The sequence below is a fragment of the Odontomachus brunneus genome, unplaced genomic scaffold, assembly GCF_010583005.1.
Source record: "Odontomachus brunneus isolate Ranch 3 - 2012 unplaced genomic scaffold, Obru_v1 Obru_scaffold_065, whole genome shotgun sequence".
NCBI lineage: Eukaryota > Metazoa > Arthropoda > Insecta > Hymenoptera > Formicidae > Odontomachus > Odontomachus brunneus.
The window spans coordinates 81,528-108,067 of NW_022639515.1; the positions used below are offsets into that span (position 1 = coordinate 81,528).

Here is a 26,540-nt window from a genome sequence, read left to right on the forward strand (position 1 = left end):
TATATATATATATATATATATATATATATATATATATATATATATATATATATATTAACTCTTGACTGAATGTGTGATCGAAATGTTTAAAAAATAATATTATATAAGGCCGCTCTATCAATACCACTCATTATTTATAAGTGCAATCTTATAAATAAAACGAATAAAATATTTTTAATGTAAAATAATCATACAAACTATACAAAATTATGTGCTTTTTTATTTATTGGCCTAACAGTTAAGAGATAATACAATGTAACATGTATTTTTATGTATTTATCATGTAACTTTATTAACGTTACAGAATTGGTATTATGTTTTGAAAAATTGTGTAAGATAGTTTTAACATGTCCATTAAACATACAATGCATATCATAACAATAACGCAAAAATTAATACAAGAACTAGATATATTTGAATTGAATAACAGAATTGAGTAACAGAATATCATTCATCTTCGTCTACAATCTTAAACTATCATTTTGACCTTAAGATATCGATTCGTATTGCTCAATTTGCAAACATGCAAACAGCAAATGTTTACGTCATCATTTAATAGGGCAAACATCATTATTTTATGTTCCACATGCTTTGCAATTTTTATAATACAACTGGATTCTTGAGATTTATCAGATTAAACTTTGCTCCTCACTGATGACAGTGATGTTTCGTAATAGTGGCATAATATTTCACCTATATATAGAAACAACAATATAATATAATATTTCACCTATATATAGAAACAACAATAAGAACTGTTTAAGTACATATTTAAAAAAAGTAATAAACGTAGCACATTTCAACAATCTTTACATCTATACCGCACTTAACTGGCACTTCTGCGTTGCAATTTACTGTTTCCCCAATTATATCGTTATTACACACTTACTATTTAAGTACCATTGCATAAGATTCCACACAGCACATAAATGTCTAAAAGTTAACTTGGCAGAATTTCGATATGGACGTCTTTTTGGTAGAACGTATAGTCGACGAAAAAATGACTAAAATGTCTAATGTCTCACAAAAAGCTATGTTATATTTGAAATCTATAAGACCACTAATATTAGTGATATTATAGTAGCTTAGTAACCTATAAGATAACTAATATCAGACAAGTTTTAGTCATCTTTTAAATTTATTGTTTAGATGTATTTTCGTATTTTATATATTTCTTATAAATTGTTTTGTTTCAGACAAAAAAGATTATATAAAATTTAAAGGCAATGTTATATATATTATTTATTATGTTTTCTGAATATATTAATAATTATAATAATGAATGTCGTAAAATGTTATACAACATAAATACAACATAAATATAACGTTATACAACATAAATACAACATAAATACAACATAAATATAAAATAAATATCTGTAATTATTCAGTTTAGGCCCTTTACCTCTGATTTCGATGGAAATAGGTTTAATCGACGTGTTTTTGCACGAGAAACAACTTTTTTTATTTGACAAAATCGAATTGCGAAGCCTACTTTAATCGAAATCGGAGATAAGAGGCCTAAACTGAATAATTACCGATAATATAAGTATACTGGCAGATATTGTATAACAATATGTCTCGGAGAGGAAAAAAGAATACCATAAGAATTGACCAATTACGATCAAGTATTTATAAAAATAGCGTCCTTACGATTCGACGATTCTCAACGTGATTGATCAATTCTTATAGTACGTCTTACGTTACTGTTATGTCAATTTGTGTGTAAAGGCCCTTAAAGTCACAATAACCTTCGTGCAACCAGACTTTAGTCATAAGAGATTGTGAGAATTTTTTTATATGCGCATCGAAAACAGTCATGTAAGATATCTTTTAAACAACTTTTTATTTAGTTCAAAGGTCGACTTTTTGTATAACTGAAAAGACTTTTAGATATCTTTTTATCTTATAGAAAAGAAGACAATAAAAATATATCTTTTCGTCAACGAAAATTAATCATGATGTTTGGAAAACGTCTTTTCGGTATCTTTTAGTCTAGCCGAAAAGATGACTATAAAAAGACATCTTTCAGATATCTTTTAGTTTTATATGCTGTTTGGAATGCAATAACGTTTCAAGAGAGACGTTGTAAATCGACGTCATGGTTCATAACTCGCTCAAGCTAGAAGAGGTCACACGCTCTAGCCGCTTTAAAAGTGAGTCTAGATCTATCGTAAAAATAGTACGTATCTAACTATTGCACAGTGTACTATTCCGACGCGGACTCTTGGATGCAGACATGGCTCTCTTGCCGCTACTGTGAGTCGTATTTTCTGTGTTTTGTTTTGTATTTTGTAGTTCTGACTTTTGCAAAAATTCATAAAGTGTAAATAAAAATATAAAAAATAATATTGAATAAATAAAATTTTAAAGAAAATGATACTTGTATCACATGTAAGTGCTGGTCAAAAATTTTATTTGTGAAGACTTCAATATTCATTATTGCGTGAAACAAATTGTCGTCTCGAGGTCGGCTTGTAATTTACCGATAAATTAATGACGCTGTCTAATGTAACACATATTCAACGGATGTCCCTGAGTCTTTTCTCGTCGCTCACTTGTGAATTGTGTTCACGCATGGAATTATTTTATTTTTACAGTGTTTGTATAATAGTCGCAGGTGCGACTGGACTTCCTAATCGTAGATCGGCTAATTACACCGTGTGTGAGACTGATGCATGCCGTACAATTGGTATGTCATTAAAGTATAAAATATTGAATGTACTAACATAACATTGATTTTTTCGCTCAATCATTTTAAGTGAACGTGAATAAAATGAATAAAAAAGGCCGCTGTGTAACGTGTAGAAAAATAAACTTTCCAAAACACCAAAATAAACATTGCGGAATGTTGCGAAAATTGTAACGAATACAAATAACACTTCGATTCGTCATGTATATTGTCATCATGTGTGTGTGTGTGTGTGTTCAATAATAATTTTACAAAGATCTCAATTATCTTTGAAATTAATTGATGTAAAATTATATTATTCATTGAATATAGGAGAATTGATAAAAAAAAGTATCAACAAATCTTTCGATCCTTGTACGGATTTCTATGCATACGCATGCGACTCGTGGCTAACAAACAATCCTATTCCACCCAATGAGTTAGAATGGTCTACATCGCATTTAGTAAATATGAGGACCTCTCTTCGTCTAAAAGGTATGAAATTTTCTAGCAATTTTTGGTCTATACAATAAAGCATTCCTGAATTATAGAGATACTTTGAAAACGAACTCATTCAAAGAAAATGTTTTTTATATGCATGCAATTTCGCACAATTGCATTAAAATAGCTTTTTCTCGTAATGAATTTTAATTATTTAATTATTTAAATTATTTCATACATTTATACATTTTACTAATACTTCATGTATTTTTTATAGAAATTCTTGAAGAGGAGAGCGAATATGATAATTTGGATCCTATAAAAAAACTAAAACAATATTACAATTCATGCATGGATGAAGGTGCCAATCTTATATTTATGTGTTCTCAATATAATTCAATTATTACGCATATACTAATACAATTTCGATAATAGTACTTTAATGGCCGTTAATTTTATGCAAATTTTGAAAATACATTTACTCATTTAGCTTTTCTTCCATTTCAATCGTATTGCAGACGCAATCGAAAAGCAAGGACTCGAATATATACAGTCAATGGTGGATGCGACCGGTGGGTGGCCGATTCAGTTGGGAAATCAAGAATCTAACATTGGAAATTATACTTGGCAAGAAATCGACATTACATATATGAAAACATTTGCAACCAACAGTTTTCTCGAATTTGGTTTCTTACCTGAAGAGGATGATGCGACCCAAAATATAATTTTGGTATATTTTCTATTTATGTTTTGCAAATTTAATATGCCCTACAATATGTAGTACGTTAATGATTATTATAATTATATAAGAAATTTATCTACATTATATACACATATAAATAAAGGTGTCACAAGGTATAGGTTCTTATGTGGAAGATGTATTTGTGAAGAGAAGCAAACGCCACTTAACCGACTCGGATATAACTAAAATGGTCTTGGTACTAAGAGCTTTTAAAATGCACAAAGGAATTGAAACTCCACATGAGAAATTTATAAAAGATGTAACTGAACTGTTTATCTTCCAGCAAAATCTCAAAAACGTAATTATTTTCTAATAGTTATAGACACTAATTGTAAGATACTAATCAGATACTAATCAGATACTAATACATCAGATACTAATACATAAAGTATTATAGATAATCTGCAACTTACGTATCTGTTTCAACTTTGATAGATTAGTGAACACGAAAACAAAATCCAGAAAGGATTGAGGAAAGACCAGGATAGAATGACGATAGCAGAATTACAAGAATATTACGATCAGGCTGGAGCACAGAATTCTACCGCCCAGGTAATTTCAATTATGAAATCAACATTGCATAACTCATATACCATTAATTTTGTTATTACTTTTATATATTACTTACGTTGAATAATTATAAAAAGTAAGTAAAATTTATTTTCAATTTATTTAGTCGTGCACGCGCACATACAAAGATAATATATAATTGAAAATATATTTATATTAATATATAATTTTATACGAGACGGGCAATATAAAGTCTAATACTTTAATACTATAATAGTATATTAAAAATATGTAACATTAATTATATACAAAGTTATATGCTAAAATTAAAAATTTCAAAATTTTATAATACAATTCCGCAATATTTCTTCAGATAAACTGGTTGCACGTAATACAAGAGCTCCTCAAATCTGCTAATAAAACCATTGACGCTTCATATCCTGTGCTTGTGTATAATAAACATCTTTTTCACAAACTGGCACATTTACTTGATGCTACTCCGCCACACGTAATCGGTAATAATAAACCTATATGTCACACTTTTCACACCTACGCGTGACAGGACTAAATATATAAAACGAATAAGAAATTTTGTCTCATATATATTTACATAAAAAAGAAAACACAAATAGTTAAATTAATTTTCAGTCAGTTACATTCAATGGAACTTAGTAAGTCAATTTCTGCCGTACTTGACTAAACAAATGAGGGATATTGAGTTTCAAACATCCTACGGTGAATATATGACTGAGCAAAAGCCACGGTGAGTCACACTTGTTTAAGAAAACATAATTTCTAAGGTTTCAAGGCATGCTCGTTTTTTTTCTTATTTTATAGGTGGAAATTATGCATCGCAGATATACCTTTACGAGATGCTCTGTCTGTTTTATTTATCAAGAAATATCATTCGCCAAATACAATACCAGCTGTAGGTTTTTAAAATATTTTTCTGCAAGTACATTTAGAAAATATAATCAAATGAGCACAAAGACTTTTTTTCTAATATATATTTCAAGATTTACATTTTCAAAAATATTAATCTGTTCAAGGTAACAGAAATGTTAAACGATTTAAAAGTAGAGATGAAAGAACGTATAATGAATTCAGAATGGACAAATGACAATACGAAGAACTTTATGATAGAAAAAATAAATAATATAGTATCACAGATTGGTTATCCCGACTGGTACAATAATCAAACAGCACTCATCGAACGTTACGAAGGGGTAAGAATGTAGATAAAATGTAATAAATGAATTTGTTGCTTATTATTTTAATATATCTTTAAATGAAAGTCATTTAAGTTTTTAATGTTCTAGTTGGAAATTGAAACAAATTATTTAAAGAATAAGATCGCCAGCATAACGTATGAAAATAAGAGAGCACTCGAAAATTTTTTGAAACCCGTGGATAGATATAAGTACGAATAATTCAGTTAATGTGACATTTATTTATACCTCATTAATTAAATTATACAAAACACTTGCACTTCTGCTGTGTTTTATTGTGTTGTAGGTGGCTTCTTTCTCCCATAACTCTCAATGCATTTTATGCTGCACCAAAGAACTTAATGGGTATTACTCTTTCATTTAATCGAGTATATAATTGCAGTGTGATGATAGTGGCAATGTAACAATTAAGTTATAGTCAACAAATTTTATTTAATTATTTCCAGTTATACCTGCTGCTGAGATCCAAGATCCGTTTTTTACTCCCGGTATGCCAATGTAAGTTCATAGAATACAGAATATTATTAGTATTTTTGTAATTTTAAGCCAGAAAAATTTTAATTTATGTATGATTTTTCTAGTGCGGTTAATTATGGCGTGGTTGGTATGGTTGTTGGACACGAACTCGCACATAGTTTTGACACTACTGGTGAGTTTCGATCTTTAACATTTTAAGCCATTATTTTACATATCTAAATAAAATATATAGGAATCGAGTACGACAAATTTGGTAATAAGATTCAAAGTGATGCAGAAACTAGTCAAGCTTTCAATGAAAGGGTGAAATGTTTCATAAATCAATATAATAATTTCACACTGATTGCGGCAGACAAAGATGGAAAACCTGTTCAAGTATGTATATGTAGTTATGCCAATTTTTTATATGTGCTTAGTAATGTACTTTTTTTTCTTTCTTTTTGAATCAAGTATTGATAGGAATAAATACATGTCTATATCCAATAATATTCAACTTGTTTATTTGTTTCGCCCAAATTAAATTTTGATATTATAGGTTCAATGAAAAAGAAGCATACATTGAACAAACTCTTCTCTCATTTTTTTAGTTAAATGGACTACTTACAAAGGATGAAAATGTCGCTGACAACATTGGTCTGGAAGTTGCATTCGCGGCATTCCAAAAACGCAAGCAAACGGTTGGATCACAACCAAAATTACCAGGTTTGACTGAATTCAGCGATGAGGAATTATTCTTTTTATCTTTCGCAAACGTAAGCCTAATAATACATAAATATATAAATATATCAAGAACATTTGGAAGTATAAGTTTGTTAAAAATTTATGAGTGATACTTTCACGTCATTATCATATATGTTGTTATTTATGAAGAAGATTTATAGAAAATATAATATTTTATTTTATAACTTACATAGTTAAATTGTACTTTAAAGGACTGGTGTATGATAACAAGGGAAAAGGTAGAAGCAGTCATTGCTAATACAGATGACCATAGTCCTAACAAATTTCGAATACTCGGTACTGTGGCTAACATGGAAGCTTTTTCTAACGTTTTCAACTGCCCAGTCAATAGCTTACTTAATCGAGAATCGAAATGCACTTTGTGGAAGTAGCCTGAAATATTAAAATGCCTTTTATATATATTAAGACGAAGAAAGCAAAGACATTAATTATTCAGAAGAATAATATAATATAACAGAAAAATTTTTTTAATATTACAAATGCGATAGCGTAACAAAGAAAATGTCAACTATATAAAACTGTACTTGAATAAAATTCATCTTAACACGAAATATTTGTCCTAAAAATTTGTATCTCTTTATAAACATTTATATAATATTTAGGAAATGATATATTGTAGGACAGTACATTTATGTACTTAAAATGTATCTTTTGTTAACATTAAAGGTATTAACGAAAAACAAACTTTATACTATAAACCCGTATTTCAGAATTAGTCACTTGAATACCCAAATCTGACGAATATTAGTGACGAGCAACTGTTCTTTTTATCCTAAACATAAATCCACTAATTCATTAATATGTTGATATTAAAGTAAATTACCTTATTAAATTTTTTGTCAGTATATATGAGAAATTATAGGATATATTATATTATAAGAATCTTTCTCATGTTATTATTATTAAATCTTTTTTATTTGTATTAATGTTACAAGAGGTCAAAATAAAGTATTTCTTAAAACAAAATACTCATACAAAAAGTATAAAATTGGACGTTTTTACATCGATCTAACACTTAGAAGATAATACAATGCAACATATTACATTACGTAAGTACATACGACGTAACTTCAAGAACCGTTAACGTAAAATAAACTCCACGCGTACTCAGAGATCAAGTTTCACGTACTCTCTACTTAAGTTTCCTTTCGCGCAACGTGTGATATATTTTCTACCGTAACAATAAATTCTACGTAGCATGGCTAGTATCACAATTCCGGCGTTTTGTCTCTGTAACAAAAGTACGACGTGCATTGAAGATATGCACGAGTAAACAAAAAGTGAAGTACAAGTGTGCCGTGTGCTCAACTACAACTTATAGAATTATTCGTTTTTACAAATCTTAAAGAGGTTTGTGAGATGAGATTTGCCTATGTACAAATGAAAATTGATGCACTATAGATACGAAGAATGCAGTAAATCAGACATGATGATGTGAAAATTCGCTGTTTTATATAAAATATAAGACTCTAGGGGAGGGGAGAGGGACACATTGTATATAGAACTTTTTAGAATCTGCACGTTGCAATAGTAATCATCTACTTAGCCGAGCAGTTCGAAGTACGTCTAATGCAATGTAAAGTACAGCTTTTCTACACACAACTTAACATAAGTTATAGAAAATAATACTATCAATAATATTGTACAAGCGAGTATATATCTAGTAGCTGCACGATGAGGGTCTCCAAACAAATACTGTCTAATTTGTACAAATTAAGACGAAAAAACATTTATCCGGATATTTCATCGAATGTCATCTAAAAAATTAACGGAATACTACGTATTGGCCTTGCGTCTAAATTTTTCTCTCTAACTCCAATAAAATTTTTTTCTTCTTAACTTTAAGAATTTCATGAATTGCAAGCTAGGTTTATTCCTAGCATGCGAGAAGTATGGAAGCATTATACAATTTTTAAATAAAAATTTGAATATTATAATCTTGCAATCGCACGTAATGCGAGCCGTTTAAAAATGTAATACTACACGACTGTAGAAAATGTGAACGAGAATCAGACTTTCGCGAGCCCTAGCGGCTTGTTATCTGTTGGCACGATAATGAATTAACTCGCTACGGAGAAGACGATTCTGCTCCTTCTTCGCAGGAGCGCAACATTCGATGAGGCCGACAAGCCACCCGACGAGCAGCTCAGGTGGCTTTGTTGCCCGCCCGGAAACGAGACATGTAAAAGTCGCAGTCCGTGCAGTAGAGCGTCGGTTCGAGCACGTTTCTCTTCCGGCAAAGGTTGCACGGGGTCACACACGCCCTCATGGTAGTCGTCACGTTCGTCGCCGTTTGCAAAGAAGACTGCGTCACTATCGGCTGCGTCATCATCGGGACGACCTTCGCGGTGGACATCGCGAAATGCATCTGCTTGGGAAGCGGGGGATGCTGGTAGGCGGGATACTTCATATTCGACTGTATCTGACCATTCTGCACAGTCTTCGGGTAGGTCTGATTGGATACCAAAGTATTCGGCTGATCTACCTTCTGAGATAGTCGCTGATAACTGTCGTGTCTCTGCTGGTAGTTCTGTACGTTTTGTTGTTGCTGCTGTTGTTGCTGTTGCTGTTGCTGTTGATAAGATACGGGTGGAGGATTGGGCGGTGGTTGATACAGCGGTAACGGTTGACCCATTCTGCTTTGAGGAAGAACAGTTTGGTAGGAGTGACCCTGATAGGAACTTTGCGAGTATTGACTTTGATATGGGCTCGGTGACTGATTGGGAGGATACGAGAATTGCTGCTGTGAGTGTTGCACAGTTATCGGGCTAGCGTTGTGTGTCGGAAGCCTTTGACTTAGGGTGTTCTGTTGCGGCTGCACGATCGCTTGTTTGTTCATCTGATTATGCTGCTGTTCCAACTGATAATACGTCCCGCCCGGGTAGCCGTTTTTCTGCGGCAATACTTTCGCCTGTTGGATGCCGTTCTGAATGTACTGTCCGTGCATTTGCGTGGGGTAAGGACTGGCTGGTTTTTGAGCTTGCGACAAGGGAATAGCCTGATTTCGCGGATGGGACGTCTGAGTCTGCGGATATATCGGTTGCACGAAGTGTGTGTATCCGTTCTGACTGTATCTGATCTGCTGCTGCAGCTGCGGCGAATACGACGAGGGTTTCGAAGTGTTAACCGGCGTGCTGGAGTAAGTTTCTCTGACGACGTCTTTGCCTTCGTTCCCGTACGATCCGCAAGACTTTTTATCTGTCAACGACCCGATTGAATCACTAGAGTTCTGTCGCCCGAACATAGGCTTGATGGTGTCCGGAATTGGTACCAGATTAATGCTCCTCAGCTGATCTTGGAAGGGTGTCGCTGGCACGCTATCGGCTTCGCTTTTCAAAGGAAGAGTCTGCTGTTGGAACTTCGTGGCAGTGTTCTCGCGATTCATCTCCGCTTCCTGGAGACTCCTGATTTCTCGCAATACTTGGGCAGTTTCCGGCTTGTTCATCGCAGAACGTAGAACCCTCTCCAGAATAGGATTAGGTATATATGAGTCCTTCTCGTCGTCCTCTGCTGTAGCAACGAGCACTACTTGGTCGCAGAAAGACACGCTTTTCTTCTTCCCTATCCGCCGTTTCACTTTCCTGGGGGCAATGTCCTCTTCGCTCGGCAAGATCGTCGTATTCTGAATGGTGTTCTGCATTGCTACTTCACTGATATCATCCTCCGGATAATCGATGGGTAAACCGTTCTCGTGTGGTAGTGTCAAGGACATCGACAATATCGCCGCGTTCAATCCGCTCTGTTGAACAGCGGAATTGTTCGGCGGTGTCATCGCGATGAAGTTGTTCTGGCTAGAGTTCGACTCGAAGTTAGAGTTCAAGGCCGACTGGGAAGGTACGACTTCCGTCTTCACGAAAGGCGTCACATTCTCGGATGATAATTTAGTTGATTTCGTCTCTTCCGACGACAGCTCCTGAGCAACATCCGACGACAACAATATGGGAGATACGCAGTTCATGTTCTGTTTCGGCTGGAGTTTCACGTCCACTTCGGATTTCGGGGTCGGCTGCAGTTTGATCTGTTCGAACCTGGCAGCCATGTCCTTCACTGACGAGACGACCCGCGGACAGTCTGTGACGTCACGACCTTGGTCGTATCCTTGTCCGAGGCTGTTCATCATCAAGTCGCTGGTTCTCCTGGCAATAGTTGATCCTTGAATCGCTATTGACGGTGTTCTCACTTTCGGGATGTCTTGATCCAGAGATCCCTGCCTCTTCATCTTCCTCTCCGCCTGTTTAGCTTGTAGCTCTCTCAACCACGTTTCGCTGGACGACTTCTCCTCTTCCTCGTGTTCTTCCGGCCGTTTCTCATCATTCGTTTCGCTAGTCAGGATCTGTTCTCTTTTGTTCTGCAACTGCGCTAACAAGCTGCTGATCTGTTGTGTCTCGAACTGTTGTGAGCGTTGCTGCATCTGAGCGGAAACTTGATGCTGCTGAGTCTCCGAAAGATGAATCGGTTCGTCGATTGGCGGTGGCGGCGGCGGAAAGTCCTCGCTGGCTTGTCTCGAGTGAGATACCGAGTGAATCGACGGATACGGAGGAGGCGGGAAGTCCTCACTCGGTTGTCTCGAGTGCGAGACATTACCATTTTCAGGATAAGGTGGCAAAGGATCTAACTGAGACTGCTGCTTAACAGGACTCTGCTCACTGTGCACGTCGGCACGGGTGACGACGAAAGTCGGCTCGTAAACTATGCCGTTGGCGTATTGTACAACGTCATCTTGAATCCTGGGCTTATTGTTGTAACTTGTTTGACAGGTTCCAGCAACATTGGCGCTCTGTTCACTATAAGATGGTAAAAATGGAAGAGAATGCGATTCCGAGGAATAATCAGCATAATTGGAGTTCCTATTATTCGCATTGGATGAGCTATTTGAGTTCATGTGGTTCCAATAAGCGGCGTTCTGATCCTGCGACTGGTTGGCTGCGCACTGACCGTCGGGCAAAGGATACGCAGCCTTATCGGATTGCTGCTCGTTGTGCACTTCGCCCGAACACTTAGACTTGCTAAGCTGAGAAGTGGTCCTGAGCGGAGGAGGCGGAGGCACTTTCGCCACGTGTAACACTTTGCCGGCGCTGCCGTGAAAGCTCTTCCTCATCAGACGACTACGTTCGAGATTTGGATTGCTAGTGTTACCTGGCCCACCGTTGCCGGCGAACTCCAGATGTCCCTCCGAGAGGTAACCGCTCAGCGATTGACTCACGTCGTTGCCCTTTAAGCCGACACTGGAATCATCTACTGACTGCTTCGGCAAAGTGCTGGAGGTTCCCTCCGCGTTCTCGTTCGTCTGGCCATCCTGCCCTTCACGTAAATCTGGCATACTCCTGTTCTTCCTCTTGATCAATCCACCCATCAGCAATTTCCTACGTATCTTATGTTGTTTCTTGCCCTGCTTTTGCTCGACCACAGTCGCGTTGTTGGGCTGTGCACTCCTCACAGCAGACGTATTAATCTCAACGCTTTCCTTTGGCTTCTCGACCTTCGCACCTTTCGGCGACGGTGACGCTCGAGACGGTGCTATCGAAAAATCCTTCGAGACGTTTTTATTCCTTTCCTCGCTCCTCGCGCGTTTCTTGTCTTTCTTGTCATCGTCGCAGCGTTTTGTACGACTAAACAAACCGGTTCTCTGCGTCGGACGATCGTACAGCATGTACTCCTCGTCCTCGATGACGTTTACTGCCGTCGCTTTGCTACGTAAAGTCTTCTTCTTCGGTAGAGTCGCGTAAATCTCGATGCTCTTCGTGGCAGGTTTGTCCACCACCGTCGTTGCGGCGTTCACTAGAAGTTCCCGACTGTTCTGTCGAGAGTGATTGCCCTTATCCCGCGAGCTTTGCCTCGAATGTTGGCCCGACTTGCTGTTTTCTCGAGAGTGCCTTCCTTCCGGTGCTCCTTCTAAACAGAGAAAAATATTGAACGTTCCTGCCATGAGCACTATAATTATAATATGTATTTTAATACATATATTTTTATAATTATAATATGTATTTTAATCGACGTGTCAAAATTCCTTGCCTTCCTTGTCGCCATTGACAGTCGCCTGTTCCTGCAGCATCCTTCGATGTAAACTCCTTGTTCGCATGACGCAAGTGTTATGCTTCATTCTCGCTATCGTGATCGTATGAGGATTATTGTACGGAGCGTCCATCGCGGCTCTGGCTTTGCTGCTGGCCGCGCTGCACAGTGCCACGGCAGTGCTAAGATCGCCGGCATCTTCGGCAGCCCGCGATTTGTCCAACAGCGCATCCGTTTCTTTACACAATCGTTCGCAGTCGTCACCGGAAGACGGCTGGTAACCCTCTGGTATTTGAGCAAGCTGCAAAAGGCAGAGAGCTCGCGTGGATATCTCGCGCCAAGTGAAAATTTGTTCTAGACTTGTAAAATTCTATCATCTTCATCGACACTTAGTGTACTCGTTCCTTACCTGTAAGTTATGCTTCAGGCCTTGCTGAAGTGGAAGACTGTCCGTAGAAGACAAAGAATACGAGTCGTAGCCGGCGTCGTAGTGGCCACTGCTGCTGCTCGAGAGTTCTCCGGACTTGCTAGTTGGGCTCTTAGGTACACCCGAATTCCTCTGCATTTTGTTCACAATGTAAAGGTACGGATTGTCCATGGTGGTCGACGAACTCGAGGACGCGCTATTCCTATCGCCAGACCAGTTACCGGAATCTCGTCTTCGAGGCACATTCATGTGATCAGGAATGTTGATTCCATCTTGCGGCGCTGAACCCGCGCTTAAACTTCGCGTCAGTTGCATCTGTTGCTTCTTTTGATGCTGCATCACGTTCTCGACGGTGCGACGACTGATATATTTCGATTCTACTTCACCGTCAACCACATCCACGCCCTGTGCAAGATTAATTTGAAATTGTTAAACTATTGCAATGTCTATGTATCTCGATTGAGTTGAAAAAAGTATAAATTTATGAAGAGTCATTGGTAATTATTGATTGCAACGCACCTGATTGCCGAATATGTTGTTTTGGATGTCGGTGAGGTTCTGATAATCGCTGTAAATGCTTCGTTGCGTATAAAGATGGGGTGGACTGTCAGGATTAGGTGTGATGGCACGCCTGGCAGTGCTGTTGATGGATGGCTTTTCAGGACTAGGCGTAATGGAACGACGAACACTGTTCTTCGGAGATGTCTTTAGGCCGTTTCCATTCGGGAAAGGAATAACAGTCTTTGGAGCATTCTCGGTATTAACGGGAGTTCCGGCGGGCGTCGCATACAGTAACAGCAGAGGTTGATAACGACCTCTCCTACACTTTTCCACAACTTGCTCCCACCGAGGTCCAATCTCCTTCACGGTGGCGTCATCGAAGTAAATCCACACCTGGAATATTATTTTCCCAAATTATTGTTAAATCGACTCGTCGTAACTGAAGATTTTCAACTAATGCGGACGTGAATTAAGCAACACTGACCTTTAACTTCGTGTGAAAGAAGAAGGTGGAATAGTGTTTCCCATAATAGGTGACCACTCCTACGAGATTATGCACAGTGGAGGCACCCCATCGGGAGTCCACGACGCTGTGGAAGACATCACTGAGCCGGAGGGACGTGCCCACGGTCGCGAAAACGTCCATGATATGCTCCAACGACGGCCGCTCGCTGTCCCAGACGACACCGACAGAAACTATTTCCGGCCGATTCATCAGAGTCCGGCATATTTGAATTTTCGCCCCGCAAGAACTCTGTGAGCGATGAAAATCAAGAAAAATATATTTTTAACGCTATATTATATCACCCATTCGTCGTGGTCAAGATAACGAATCATAAATTTCGGTCAATTTTTCACTCTCAGGAAAAAATTTCGACACAGTCAGACAAGAATTTGTAAGAGGAAAGGTTCGAGAGATCTTATAATGAGATCGTGGATGAGTCAGTACGGTTTTATGCGTCATCGGTCTCCCTTAGATCGTAAAAGTAAGACACAACACGAGTTACGCGCGACTCAACCGAGCGTTTTACGAAATAGCGTGTGCAATTCAACCTTACTCACCGGACAGTCGCGGATGTCACCCATCCCGCCGGCTCTTCGAAGAAGTTGCCCGAAGAGATCCGGGTTGTTTCGAGAGATTGACGACGTTTGACGAGCCTGGGACGTCAATGCTGATGCGGAGACGTAATGCACCATCTATGGGCAGAATGATAGCACTGTTGTAACGCGTTTATAGAATAAAAATATGTTTATGAAAAATGTTTATAGAATAAAAATCCATAGAGTGAAATCTCACATAGTAAAGATCCATAGAGTAAAAAGTCCAAGATTCAGAATTTATAAAATGTAAATTCGGAAACGCAGGTTAATAGCCAAGGCTATCTCCATGGAAGTTCACACTTTTTGCATGGAGAGCGGGAGACGGTAAAAGCTATCGGCCATGACCGATACATAACAGCAACTAGTTTCATGCTTTTTACGGTTCGCCGATCAACGATGCCCGATGCGAGCACGCCAAAGGAAAGCAACTCCACCCACGAGATGCTGGACAACGTGTATGACATTAGGCTACCCTTTCCGTCGCGCGACGCAAGGAAGGAGTTCCTGTTATTTTAGATCACGGAAAGGGGTCATCGTACGAGCCCGAATTACAAGAACGTATCTTTGCGGCTGTAACAGTGACTGCAACAGTAACACGACAATGTACTGTGATATTATATAATGTGAATTATATAATTCTTTCACAACGACGAGATTACACGGTCTATTAACGACCAACTGCTTTTTTCAAAAGCAGAATATTCCCGCGATTTTCAACGGTTGGATTTCTTTTCGATTTCTGGTCAGCTATACACGGCTACAGACAGTTAAATCTGTAGCGCCAATTTAACAATTCTTTCACAAAGAATCTGTGGCGCCAATTTAACAATTCTTTGACAAAGAACTCCTCCGACTTGCTTTTCTTTCCTAATAGTTTTCCTTCTTGGAAACGAAAGAAGAGATTTTGCTTCAGACTATTTTATGTTCCTAACGGCGCCTATTTGATCAAAGATTTTCTACTGGACTGTCTAAGTCTTAAGTCTGCGAAGGGTTCTTCGCGCAAAAGGAAAGGACAGAGACCTCCTATACGTAGTACTATACTACGAGAATAATACTATTAGTAGTACTTCCGACCCTACGCTTTGTTTGATAAAGATCGCTTCAAGCCTTGAAGCAGCATCATGTATCACAGGTAAAAACTATGCCGTCGGCACTACCTGAGATAGCTAATGCAAAAGATTCAACAAGACCGAAGGTTGTATCCCAGCGATACAACCAAATCACGAGGAATTCAGGAATTCGTTTCGCAAACAAAACCGATCATCGATCTACCATTGTGAACACGTTCCCAAAACCCCATTGTGGTCACAGATAAATCTACAAACTTTTGCATTTTTGTTCTTTTTTACATATAAAAATTATGCAACAGTTTACTAGCGAGAAGCACGAAGATTAATAAGCAATCCATAAAACAGCGAGGAAGGAAAGTGTTTGCATTTTTCAGAAGCGACGTTCCTCCTGCGTTCTTTTGTGCACGACTGAGCAACGACAAGCAACGCATAAGCAAAAAGCATGATATATTAATTACACGAACTTGTGTAAAAGGCAACGGCTCCGAGGTTGCGCCGCAAGCTCCACAGACGCTTTGCTCGACGAGCGTCATAGCGAACTTCTGATGCGGCACACAATGCCTCGCACTGCACATATCCTCGGCCTCGCCGCTGGCGATATGGAGGTGTATGCGTAAGAGGATGTTTTCCTGAAATTGAAAATTGTCCGTTAGCCTACACGCGCGGCTCCCTGCTCGCCTTGTTTGCCGGGGCTGCTCGCGCAGCTGCAAAGCCAACTTAAGTCAACAGGAATACGTCTATCTTCGCCAATTGTCGTGAGAGAGCAAGTTGCACTTTTCTAGTAGAAAAGAAATGATAAGAAAAAGCAAATGAGTCGTTGTCAACTCGGTTAACTCGGCGCAATAAACATAAATACTCGCGAACGACCCAAGTTTCTCGCGAGGATAAAAGTCCTACGCTCGAGAGTACTCGGAATAACGGTACGTTATACTACTGTCCTTGCAACCATTGTACATTCTCGCTGCGCATGTGTGTGCATGTGTGTATGCACGAGTATACTAGCTTGTATTGATATTATTCAAGCGACCGGTGTCGACATACATGCGGACATACTAGCGTCCAACGTGACTGTTGTGTAAACGAGAAAGTAGTATCCCGGCGATATTTGCAAGGCTCAGCCAGGATCGCTATTGCCAATCCGATCTCTGTAACTAGTCATCGTTAGCAGCGCTCGATCGATTTCGAGATATTCAGTAAGGAAAACGGAGTTTATCTCATCGCCGAAGTAATAAAGAATCCTCACGGAAGGAGCAATTCGATGTAACTTTATTACACGGGAAAAAAACACTCGATTGAACTAAATGTCTGGTGAAATATGAACCGAAAATCCGGTTTAAATTGTCAGATTTCTGTCCAAGTTAACAAGATTACTGATGAATAGTTGCAAGTTCTAGTTAACTAAAAATCCTGTCGAACAGAATTTCGGCAACTCCGACCGGATTTTTTGGTAATTTCAACTGAAATCTCCGGTTTGTTTATATTTCACCAGACATTTGGTTGATCCAATCAAATCTTTTTCTTCCGTGTACATTGGACAGTCGTCTCCTACTTGTGTCATTTACGAAAAAGTGAAGTTTCTCCTCTTCTGCCGTGACAGAATCTGAATTTTCTCCGGTCCCAAGGATATCATTGATTGTTCACTTCGCGTTACTCATAACGCGTAAATCAATTTAATCGTGCCACAAAGAGCGTCGCAAAAGTCGTTTAGCAATCGAGAACGCGATCGTTTGCAGTAAAAAGCGCGCGCTTCGGCGCACCTGGAGAGCTCCCGTGCGCTCGTTCGCGCGTTTGATCGATTGCCAATTCGGGGATTGGCATTACGCGTATCGATATCGATATCGAAGAGGTTTGACACTTACGAAACATTCCGCGGCATCGTCCATAAAGCCGAGCTGGAACCTCTGCTGATCGAGAAAGCTTTCGGCCAGCGCGCGGCGCAATGTGTCGGGCGGCAGTGCGCTCTCTTGCGAAAACTGCAGCTGCGAGAACAGGTCCTGAAACAAGACAATGTGACGAGGATTTAATGCGGGAGAGTAGTCACCAAGGGAGATCTTCTCGTCACCCCTCGGGGCGAGCGCGTCGGGAACACCGCCGACGAGACACCGCGAAACGCAAATAAATGCAGTTCCGCGCCGAGCAGGTGCGGATTCTACGCGGAGTCAACGGGCAGAATAAATTTTCATCGTATTACGGAAGACGGAAGATCTGGCTGTTTTTGTCTAGCTAGCGCGGCGTCGAGCACGCAGCGTCTTAATTCCACTCAACGGTCTGTGGTGTCGTCGAAGGTATCCTGGCCATGTATACTTAGACAGAAGAATCATTCTCGCCGATAACTTGGAACTGCCGTCATTATATGGCGTTGTTACATCGCAGGGAGAATTTATTTCGTCTCGAATGGAGTAATTACTGCGCCACATGAAAGGTCGAGCACACAGTTCCGCGCTTAGTCACGGGATTTGGGCGATTGCAGGGACAACCTTTGCGAGTGCCTCGTAGATAAATAAGAGGAGGAAGTTAATCCGAATTTTCTTGCGCGAGTCTTACGCGAGCTCTCTTACGTCAGCGCCGATAAAGCCGTTGCTTCCGCGATAAAATCGCGGCACAACCGCGCCCGCCGCATCGCTCTGCTTCTTTCCCTGATCAACATATCCGCGAGATAATCAGACGGTGCATAGGTAATTTCGCGAAGCAAGCGCGAGCGATTTCGCAACGATTGGCGGAGGGAAAGCTCAGCGGGCATGTATATACGCGGCGCGAGCAAGAGTCACCTCGAGTTTTGCGACTCGCGTCGCCGTATGCCACCGTGATGCATGGCGGAGGTCAAATAGAAGTATCAGCGACCGGTCGTAATTCGCGACCTATCGGCAGCAGACGGACCAGTGGGTTTCGCAACTGATCTTTGCGCGAATCGTCGAGCAGCGGTCGCGACTAGAAAGTCCAAGTCGCCTGGCGCTTCCAAACGCTTACTCAATACGGCGCATTTCGAGAACACCCGGCAAAAATACACCGGCTGGATGCAAAAAAGGAAGAGCGAATCGAGCCAAGAAACGACGCAACGCAGCGCGAGTTGCTACGAGTTGCGCCAATTTCTATTTTTGTCGTCTAGAAAGAAAAAAGGAGAGCAAACATTACACGGAGATACGTGTAAAACGACGAATGATGACCAATACAACGGCGAAACAACGGCGGATAAGTAGGTAAAATTGAATTTCTAGGATTCCACGACGAATGCGAATGTTTCAGTCGGGATTCGCGCTAGTCACTCTGGTTTGTTGCGTCTGGGCGGCAACTCAGTGCTATGTCAATTCGCATGTCGAGTGAAATTCCTCAATGAAAGTTACTGTATGTCGTGCAACGCGGACTGGTAGTGGTGGCGGTAGTGACAGATGCGGTACGAGCGCCGGCCGACGTAAAAGCAATGATAGTAACGGCACGTCCACGTGCGTCAGGAAGAGGAGAGGATGTAGCACCTGTTCGCGGCAGGTTCGCCGGCTGGCGACGAGAAGAAGCCAGCCGGTTACGCGCCTGCGTTCAGATCGGGCAAGATCGTTGAATGAAATCGGTGCTTTATCGTCGCGAACGTCATCGTGGATTACGTGTTTCGCAAAATTTCACGGATTAATTCATGCATACAGAGGAGAGAGTAGCTTGCAACGTGTGTTTAGAAGCTCTCACATGCCCAGAGCATTGTCAAGTCAGAACCTGCGATAATTTGAGAGAAACCGAGCTCTCCTGTGAATTGTTCTAACGTACACAGCTGGTCTAATGACTAAATTCATTATCGGTAATTTATCGTAAGAATTCGGCTAATTAAGAAGTCGCATTACAATGACTGAAAATTAATCGCTATTAAAAATAAATGCTGACGCGATGTGAATTAATCGAACGAATAATAAAGGGAAAAGCGTACTTTTTTCAAATCGCTCAGTTCATTATTGGGCACCGTGTCTTCTCTCTCCATGCCGCTATCCTCCTCCTCTTCTTTGCCGCCAACTTCCACCTCAGTTTTCGTCTCATTGATCTTGATATCCTGACGATGCGCGGCTGACATCGACGTCTTCGGCACGGACGTCGTCGCCGACGAGTTCTGACGGACTTTCATCCACTTCAACATTTTTCTCTGCGCGCTCGAAATCACTGGCGTTAATTTTTGCACTTCATCGTTGTCGTTTTTGTGTTCCGCGAGTACATCGCGGTTATCTCAGCGCGTTGAGTAAATTTGTATAGCGAAAGACTCGTGGATTCGTACAAACCATGGATGGCAAGTCAGAACGAAAGCATCGCGCTAGATAAACCGAATGTCTTCCGGGGGACCGGTTAAAGACAACGGTAAAGACAAATACGAATTTCCACCCGGCGGGAAACTTCCCGTGGTGGGTCCGCGGCCCGATAGTGCTGTTTGCAGTGTCTACATACGACGCGTTACACGCTTGCTTGGCAATTTCGCTTGGTGCATTTGCTCTGTAATCTTATAACGTGCTTTCTTTGATACTTGATCAATCTTAGTCCTTTTTTAGGCAATGACGTGCACTACCATTTCTCCATTTTATCGTTTCGTTTAATTTGATGCTCCTTGAGCCCTCCAAATTATGGGCGATAAGCGCTTTTATTAAGATATGCTGGAAAACGTTCAACCTTCTCAGTCTTTCCTCTTACCTTCGAGATATCTCCTCTTTCTTGCTTTTCTCAGGTACAAATAATAGTCTGACGTTGCAACGTAACTCGCTACGTTACTTTCGTCTGAGTAATAACACTCTCCGCCGCAGTCACCGCGATGTATCAGATAAACGAGAGAGTGTTTAAGCATACAAAACGGGGAAGAGAGGAGACGCGAAGGTTGACGATGAGCAAGCAGTTGTATCTCAGGCGAGAGTCTCGAGGCAGATGCTTCTTCATAAAGAATGGAAGAAGAATCATATCCAGCAACAGCATGCCGGATACGCCAGCGGGAGAACCCGTTGCCGGACGAGTATCGTAGACCCGATTAAAAACGTAGGACTCGTTGAGCCGGTGAAGTCGCCTCGTTGATTCGCGAACTTCGCGCTATCAGCATAAGCGCAAGTTTGCTAATCGATTGCGATTTCGATCCTTCCGTCGATGTCGCCAATATCTCCGACGAGAACTCGTCCGCCCGCTCGTAGCAAAGACCAGTCGACCAATCGTTGGAAGAATTTCAAACGATCGCCCAGCAAGATGAGTGAACTTTCTTGGAAGATTTCCAACATCCACTGGATATTTATGAGGATTATATCGGAATTTCTGCAGGTCGCTACCGTAGATCAGAGGAAGCAATGGTTCCTCGTAAATTCCCCGAATGTACCCTTCCCCGAACGATAGCGAAATCCCTTGCCGGGATGTTAACGATTGCGTCGGACGGCCCCAGCACTTCGTTCCACTTGGACGTACCACGTGCACCTCTCTCTCGTCTCGCAGCGTTAACCTCTCAGAATGAAGAAGAGTGACCTTTCGCCGCCATAGTTGCCACCACCGTTCCGCTACATCTTCTTGCGCGGGTATTTCAATGAGGACTCCGGCATTTGTTCACCGTATTCACTCCCTAGCATCGTTATCTAACCATACGATACACGTGTGCACCTTCCATTGGACAAACACCAAGGCACCATCACGAAACTCGGAGATCCGTTTTTCCTTCCCCGTCAACTTCAATGGCTGCACTTCCGGCTCATCGAGAGAAGCGTGAAGATCAGAGCGTTCCTTCGGCCGAAAGCGACGCGCGATCGCGCGGAGAAACGTGACGGAGAAGGAGCACAGAACTACCTGCACGCGGCACCGTGCGCCCGTACCTGAAGCCAGCGACTCCGCGGTACTGGCGAACACCCCCACCCCCGGCTCTCTTCCTCTTCTTTCTATGGGGCCGCAGCACGGTGTGCCCCTTCTCGCTTCATCCCGCCTTCCGATAGATCCAAGAAGCCAATGACGTCACCCGTTTAGCTGTCCTACGTTCACCTACCTACCTTAGCGGCCCAGGTGAGCAGGGCCGTAAACAAGAACCACTCTTTGGTTCTCCGGGACGATCGAATATCACCGAAAAACCAGCCGAATCTCCACGGGATCATCACTTCCGCGAGAAAACGCGGCCAATTACGCTTGCAGCGCGTTACGTCGACGGGGAAAGTTGCGGCAAGTGCTACTGTGCGGCTGATGAGGAATTTATCTCGTCTCTCCGTCATTTTGTTCATAGCACAATATGTCAGATTGCATACGGTAGAGATCATTCATGTTTAGATGATTCCTTGATAGAAGATTTCTGTCTCACGTAGAGATTCCGATTCCTCGCGAGAATGTTCTTCGCGTCTCATCCAGTTTCCTCCGTTACGAATTGAAGCGGGTTGACGCTTCGACCGCAACGCCGAAGGCAACATTGTTCACCTAAGACGAACCCACAGACTCTGTCAGCTTGAACGATCTTGCGGGCGACCAAGACTCCCGCTCCAGTCCTGACGCTCACCTAGAGGAGTTACGAGAGTCACGAGGAACGACTCCGTACGATTGTATCAATGTATGTGCCGGCACGTGTGTGCTGGTAGATTGTGGAGAAAATATGAGAGACGTAGTATGTAGCTACGTGGAGACTGGGACAAACGTGTAGAGCCAGGCTATTGCGTATCGACTGCGATTAGGCCTTGTCACTGATGCACGCAACACACGTAAGATCCGTCGACGACAAGGCACGAGTCGCATGCAACTGATGTACTTCGACTCGACTGGAGTCGGGATATTTCATTTAGAACCGATTTTTCAATAGCAGTTTAATCTTAGATTTAAATTTCAACTCTGTTTCCAACACATCAAACATACTGAATTATTAGGACAAGGTTTAAACGTAATTTAAGTTTCAACTATTATTGAAAAATCGACATTTAATGTTACTTGTTCTTATAGAACGGCTATTATGAAAAAGTTTCTCCAGCGCTCGTGAGAAGAAAATTTCAGAGTATTAAGAATTAATATATTGTAATTATATATTGATAAAATACACCACGGGGGACTGATTGTATTAGGCTGTTTCTCCTGATTCTCGGTGATATTTTTTAATCAAGAAGTGTGGGCATCGCGTAAGAGAAGTAGTCGCTCGCTTGGCGTGGGATTGGAACATTTCCTCCTTCGTTCATGCGACAGGATGCAAGCCCAACCGAGTCAAAGCATGTAAAACACTTGACTCTGAACGAGTATTTAAATGGCGATGGTGACCTACCTGCTAGCTTTCAATTTGGACGCAGAGAGCGGTCCAAGTAAGTTTCCTTGTAAATTTCTTCGGCACAACCTCCCGAGAAGCGATTAAGACATTTTGCGTAAAATCTTTATAGGATGTAACAACGTCGACTGTAAAAGTCAAGAAAATAATAACTCCAAGTCACCTTTTAGCAGCCCGACAGGCGAGCTCAGAGGAACTATCTCAACGCCGACCGGAAACAATCCGATAATAACGGGAAATTATGTCAGGTGTCCGTAACCGAGGTGGCAACCCGCAAACGCGGCTGTGCTTTTTCTACAAATCGTCGTGACGTGTAAAAAAATAAAAAATTGTGGATCGCGCAGCACGATCGTCAATTATTGACGCGCGTTTCTCAAGGAGTAACGGTTGTTGTTTAGCGACACCGCGACGAACACTTTTAATTGACGGTTCTCCTAATTATGTACGCAGTCGCCAATTATCGTCGCCGTAACTGTATTCGAGATAGAAGATGAAGCAAGAGCATGCAAAGATGCGAGAATTATACTCGAGCATACTGCCGATATGATCTGTACCATTAGAGACATTCTACTGTTCATATCATACAGCCGCATCGGAACTAAATCTCATGACGCGACGATTATATGCACGTTTAAACATTGTTCCGGCCTTTGAGAAATTGCAAATAGGTAAACAAGAAGCGCGCGGCGGGAGAAACCAGCGGTTTATTAATAATCATAAGGCTGAAATTGCTTGCTCCCGCGACGTTACCAATTCCGTTCGCTTCCTGAATTGTGACTGCGTCAGTAATTGGGATCGGTCGCCAACGATAAGACGCCGCCAATGTTTATATGTTAGACAGACGTCTCTATTCGTCATGATAAAAACTGCAACATTTCTCATTGTATACCCATGACGCGCCTACTCGTGATGGCATTCTCAAGACACATTTTAAATGTCTCAAGTGTGGTCGTCTTATTTTAGGACTCATTGTTCCTGCATAAAAATCGCAAACAATGCCACCTCGTTGTGAAAATCAAACAGACATGTTACGCCAAATTAGCGGTCAAAACACGGGACCTTTGAAAGTTGGCACGCGACTGAGAAAGGTCGTACCGAAGAAGGATTCATGTAATATCGAAACATTCTCACCCCGCAAGATGCATTTGTGGTGAATCACCTTAGGTATGCCGCCAGGACCGAGCTCTTCGTCATGTATGAATACCTTTTCATTAGTATGAGTGGATATAGCCCTTTCTTAAGAATCCCCTTCATCTATCATTATTATCCTGCCATTTAATATCAAAGACAATTAGTTCTTCGAATTTGATATAAGGAATTTTTAAAAAATACAACTTCCTCTTTCTTTCTCTCTCTCTCTCGTGTCTCTTTTTATAATTATTTTCTCTCAAATTTAATATATAATTCGAAATATATGCAAACTTATTTATCTACAGAGTTTATTTATTTACAAAAAGATTTCTTTACTATCTTTTTCTCTATTATGAAAATAGTAGAAGTCTTTGACTCATTATCACGTGAGATAAGAAAACTGTCCGAATGTATTTTCAGAAAGGATAAGTAACATTTGTTTCGAAAGGCAGAGAAAGATCTATTAGACAACGAATATATCTTGAAAACCTGTCCCTCGTCTGAAGACAAACGAGCAACAGGTAGATTTTCTATGGTTTTACAAGGCTATAATTTCTAGTCCGCATATAGTCTTATCTTAAGGTTAGAATCTCGACTAAAGGTTATCTGTATAAAAGCTCAGGCGCCCAGACGCGCCAAGATGCTCATCAAAATTATTGCTCAACAAAATTATTGCCTCAAAATGCAAAATTCTTCTTTTCTCCCCGAGTGTGTACACAATTGTGTCAAAATTAAAATTACAATTAAAATTACATTGCATGATTAAGTTCAGTTCTAAGTAATAACGAGCAGCGTTTATACAGAGACACGATTATCTAGTGTGAAGATTATGAGTAACGCTTAGAAAAGACTATCGCTCGTGATTATCCGCACTTAAGCCGTGCGTTACCACGCCGATTGTTACAAGCTACGACGTGATGTCTTCCCGTGCGCGGGAAAATGAGTTTCGGTAGAATAATTTCGAATTGCGGTAACTCTTCGGGCGAAGTCGCGCCTCCACGAGAGCTCTCGGGGATACAGTAACAAAGAAGCGCGCACGTCCTTCCGACCGGTGACTGTTCCTGCGAATCGCGCCCGCTGCCCCTACGCCTAAAGTAATTAACTCACGAGATTGCTAATTAACCCCGTGAGAAGATCGGGGAGAGGCACTCGTGTTTCCACCTACTTCTCGACTAGCCTCGAATGCGCCACGTTTACCACGCCGTCTAGCCCCGTTCGTTCCTCTTCGCGCTTCCTCACTCGCGGTGGATGAAACAGCTAACCTTCCATGATAAAGATAGACTATGTTCGCCATGATGGACCATGATGGATCAACAGATAGCGTAGCTATCCTACGGTGTTTCCCCGCCAATCGCGAGCCGAGGACCGAGAAGAACATCGTTGGCGAAAGGCCCGTCGACCCCGTTACAATGGATAGTCGTCGCTCTGTTCGATTGCACGGGACGCAAGAGAAAATGATACGACAAATAAAGTCGAGACTCACATTGTCGATATGCACAATAGTGAGGAAAGGAAGTAATTAAGACCACGAGATACATGTTAAAAAATTTTTTTTCTTATATTATCTCGTTATATTACATATTAATGGTCAATTACTCCTTTGCTAACAAGTTAAATATATGTGGCAAACTAGTAGGGAAATTATAGTGAACAAAAAATTAATAAACATAGAGCAAACAAGCAAATTAACGAGCGCAAGTGCACAAAGTTAACATTTTTAATATAATTGTTATATTAAATAAGTTTCTTGTATCTCGCTCGAGTTTAATGTAAATATTTCAGTGCCGAGAGAATAATTGGCGCGTTGAATGGAAAATCAGCTTTGCCTTCCTCACGTGTGATATATCAAGACGTTTTATCTTAGGCATTCCCCATTTTACCCTGGGATAGTTTCGAAAGATGACACTCATTGAATTTCATACGGCGCAAAATTTATCCAGAAAAACACTAGATCTTTCTTTCTAACCCCAGTACTTTGTCTAAAAACTGCCCAAGGTTCTCAGTCTCCCTTTGTTAGAGCGCGGAGCACCAGAACTCAACGATATGTAAAAAGGTGTCAAGGTGTCGTATTATAAAAACAAGACAAGTGTTTGGAATATTTGTCCTCAGCGTAGTTACAATCATCGCATCTCGCAATGCGCAATTAAAAGGCTATTATTACTTGTCCTGCGAATGACATGCATCCGCGTGTTCATCAGTATTCTCAGATTTATTGAATCGCGCAGGATTCACGAAATACATCAGAGAGATATGGAGAAAATTAATCTTTAT

At 40.8% G+C, this 26,540-nt stretch overlaps 2 protein-coding genes across 7 annotated transcripts in view; one reads left to right on the top strand and one right to left on the bottom strand.

Annotated features, from left to right (window-relative positions):
- Positions 1-2,110: 2,110 nt before the first annotated feature.
- LOC116846473 (endothelin-converting enzyme homolog) lies at positions 2,111-7,362 on the top strand. 2 transcript variants are annotated; one of them, XM_032820321.1, is made up of 18 exons: positions 2,111-2,259; positions 2,601-2,692; positions 3,005-3,166; positions 3,390-3,473; positions 3,631-3,842; positions 3,958-4,152; positions 4,290-4,406; positions 4,738-4,879; positions 5,013-5,127; positions 5,202-5,292; positions 5,414-5,590; positions 5,684-5,784; positions 5,880-5,938; positions 6,040-6,091; positions 6,175-6,242; positions 6,303-6,445; positions 6,658-6,822; positions 7,003-7,362. In XM_032820321.1, exons 1-18 carry the CDS (start codon positions 2,240-2,242, stop codon positions 7,180-7,182), a joined length of 2,175 nt encoding a protein of 724 aa, XP_032676212.1. In that variant the 5' UTR covers positions 2,111-2,239; the 3' UTR covers positions 7,183-7,362. The 2 variants fall into 2 exon arrangements, with proteins under 2 accessions (XP_032676212.1, XP_032676213.1); XM_032820322.1 differs by lacking the exon at positions 2,601-2,692 and having other exon boundaries at positions 2,180-2,259.
- Positions 7,363-7,688: 326 nt separating this feature from the next.
- Positions 7,689-26,540, bottom strand: part of LOC116846471 — a 71,544-nt gene continuing 52,692 nt past the window's right edge. For 3 of the 5 annotated variants that reach the window (XM_032820311.1, XM_032820312.1, XM_032820315.1), the window contains 8 exons: positions 17,782-17,916; positions 16,387-16,551; positions 14,814-14,948; positions 14,236-14,505; positions 13,770-14,144; positions 13,233-13,655; positions 12,824-13,124; positions 7,690-12,703 (listed from right to left, as the gene is read on the bottom strand). In XM_032820311.1, coding sequence (XP_032676202.1) covers positions 8,958-12,703; positions 12,824-13,124; positions 13,233-13,655; positions 13,770-14,144; positions 14,236-14,505; positions 14,814-14,948; positions 16,387-16,551; positions 17,782-17,916 — 5,550 coding nt within the window. In that variant the 3' untranslated portion in view covers positions 7,690-8,957. Of the gene's footprint in view, positions 12,704-12,823; positions 13,125-13,232; positions 13,656-13,769; positions 14,145-14,235; positions 14,506-14,813; positions 14,949-16,386; positions 16,552-17,781; positions 17,917-19,832; positions 26,538-26,540 lie in introns of those variants that run through there. The other 2 variants (XM_032820314.1, XM_032820310.1) reach the window with 2 other exon arrangements.

Coding starts and splice junctions, on each gene's coding strand:
- LOC116846473 (XM_032820321.1), top strand. CDS start 2,240: ATGGCTCTCTTGCCGCTACT. Junction 4,880..5,012: donor TACTCCGCCACACGTAATCG/GTAATAATAAAC, acceptor ATTAATTTTCAG/TCAGTTACATTCAATGGAAC. Junction 6,092..6,174: donor TTTACTCCCGGTATGCCAAT/GTAAGTTCATAG, acceptor TGATTTTTCTAG/TGCGGTTAATTATGGCGTGG.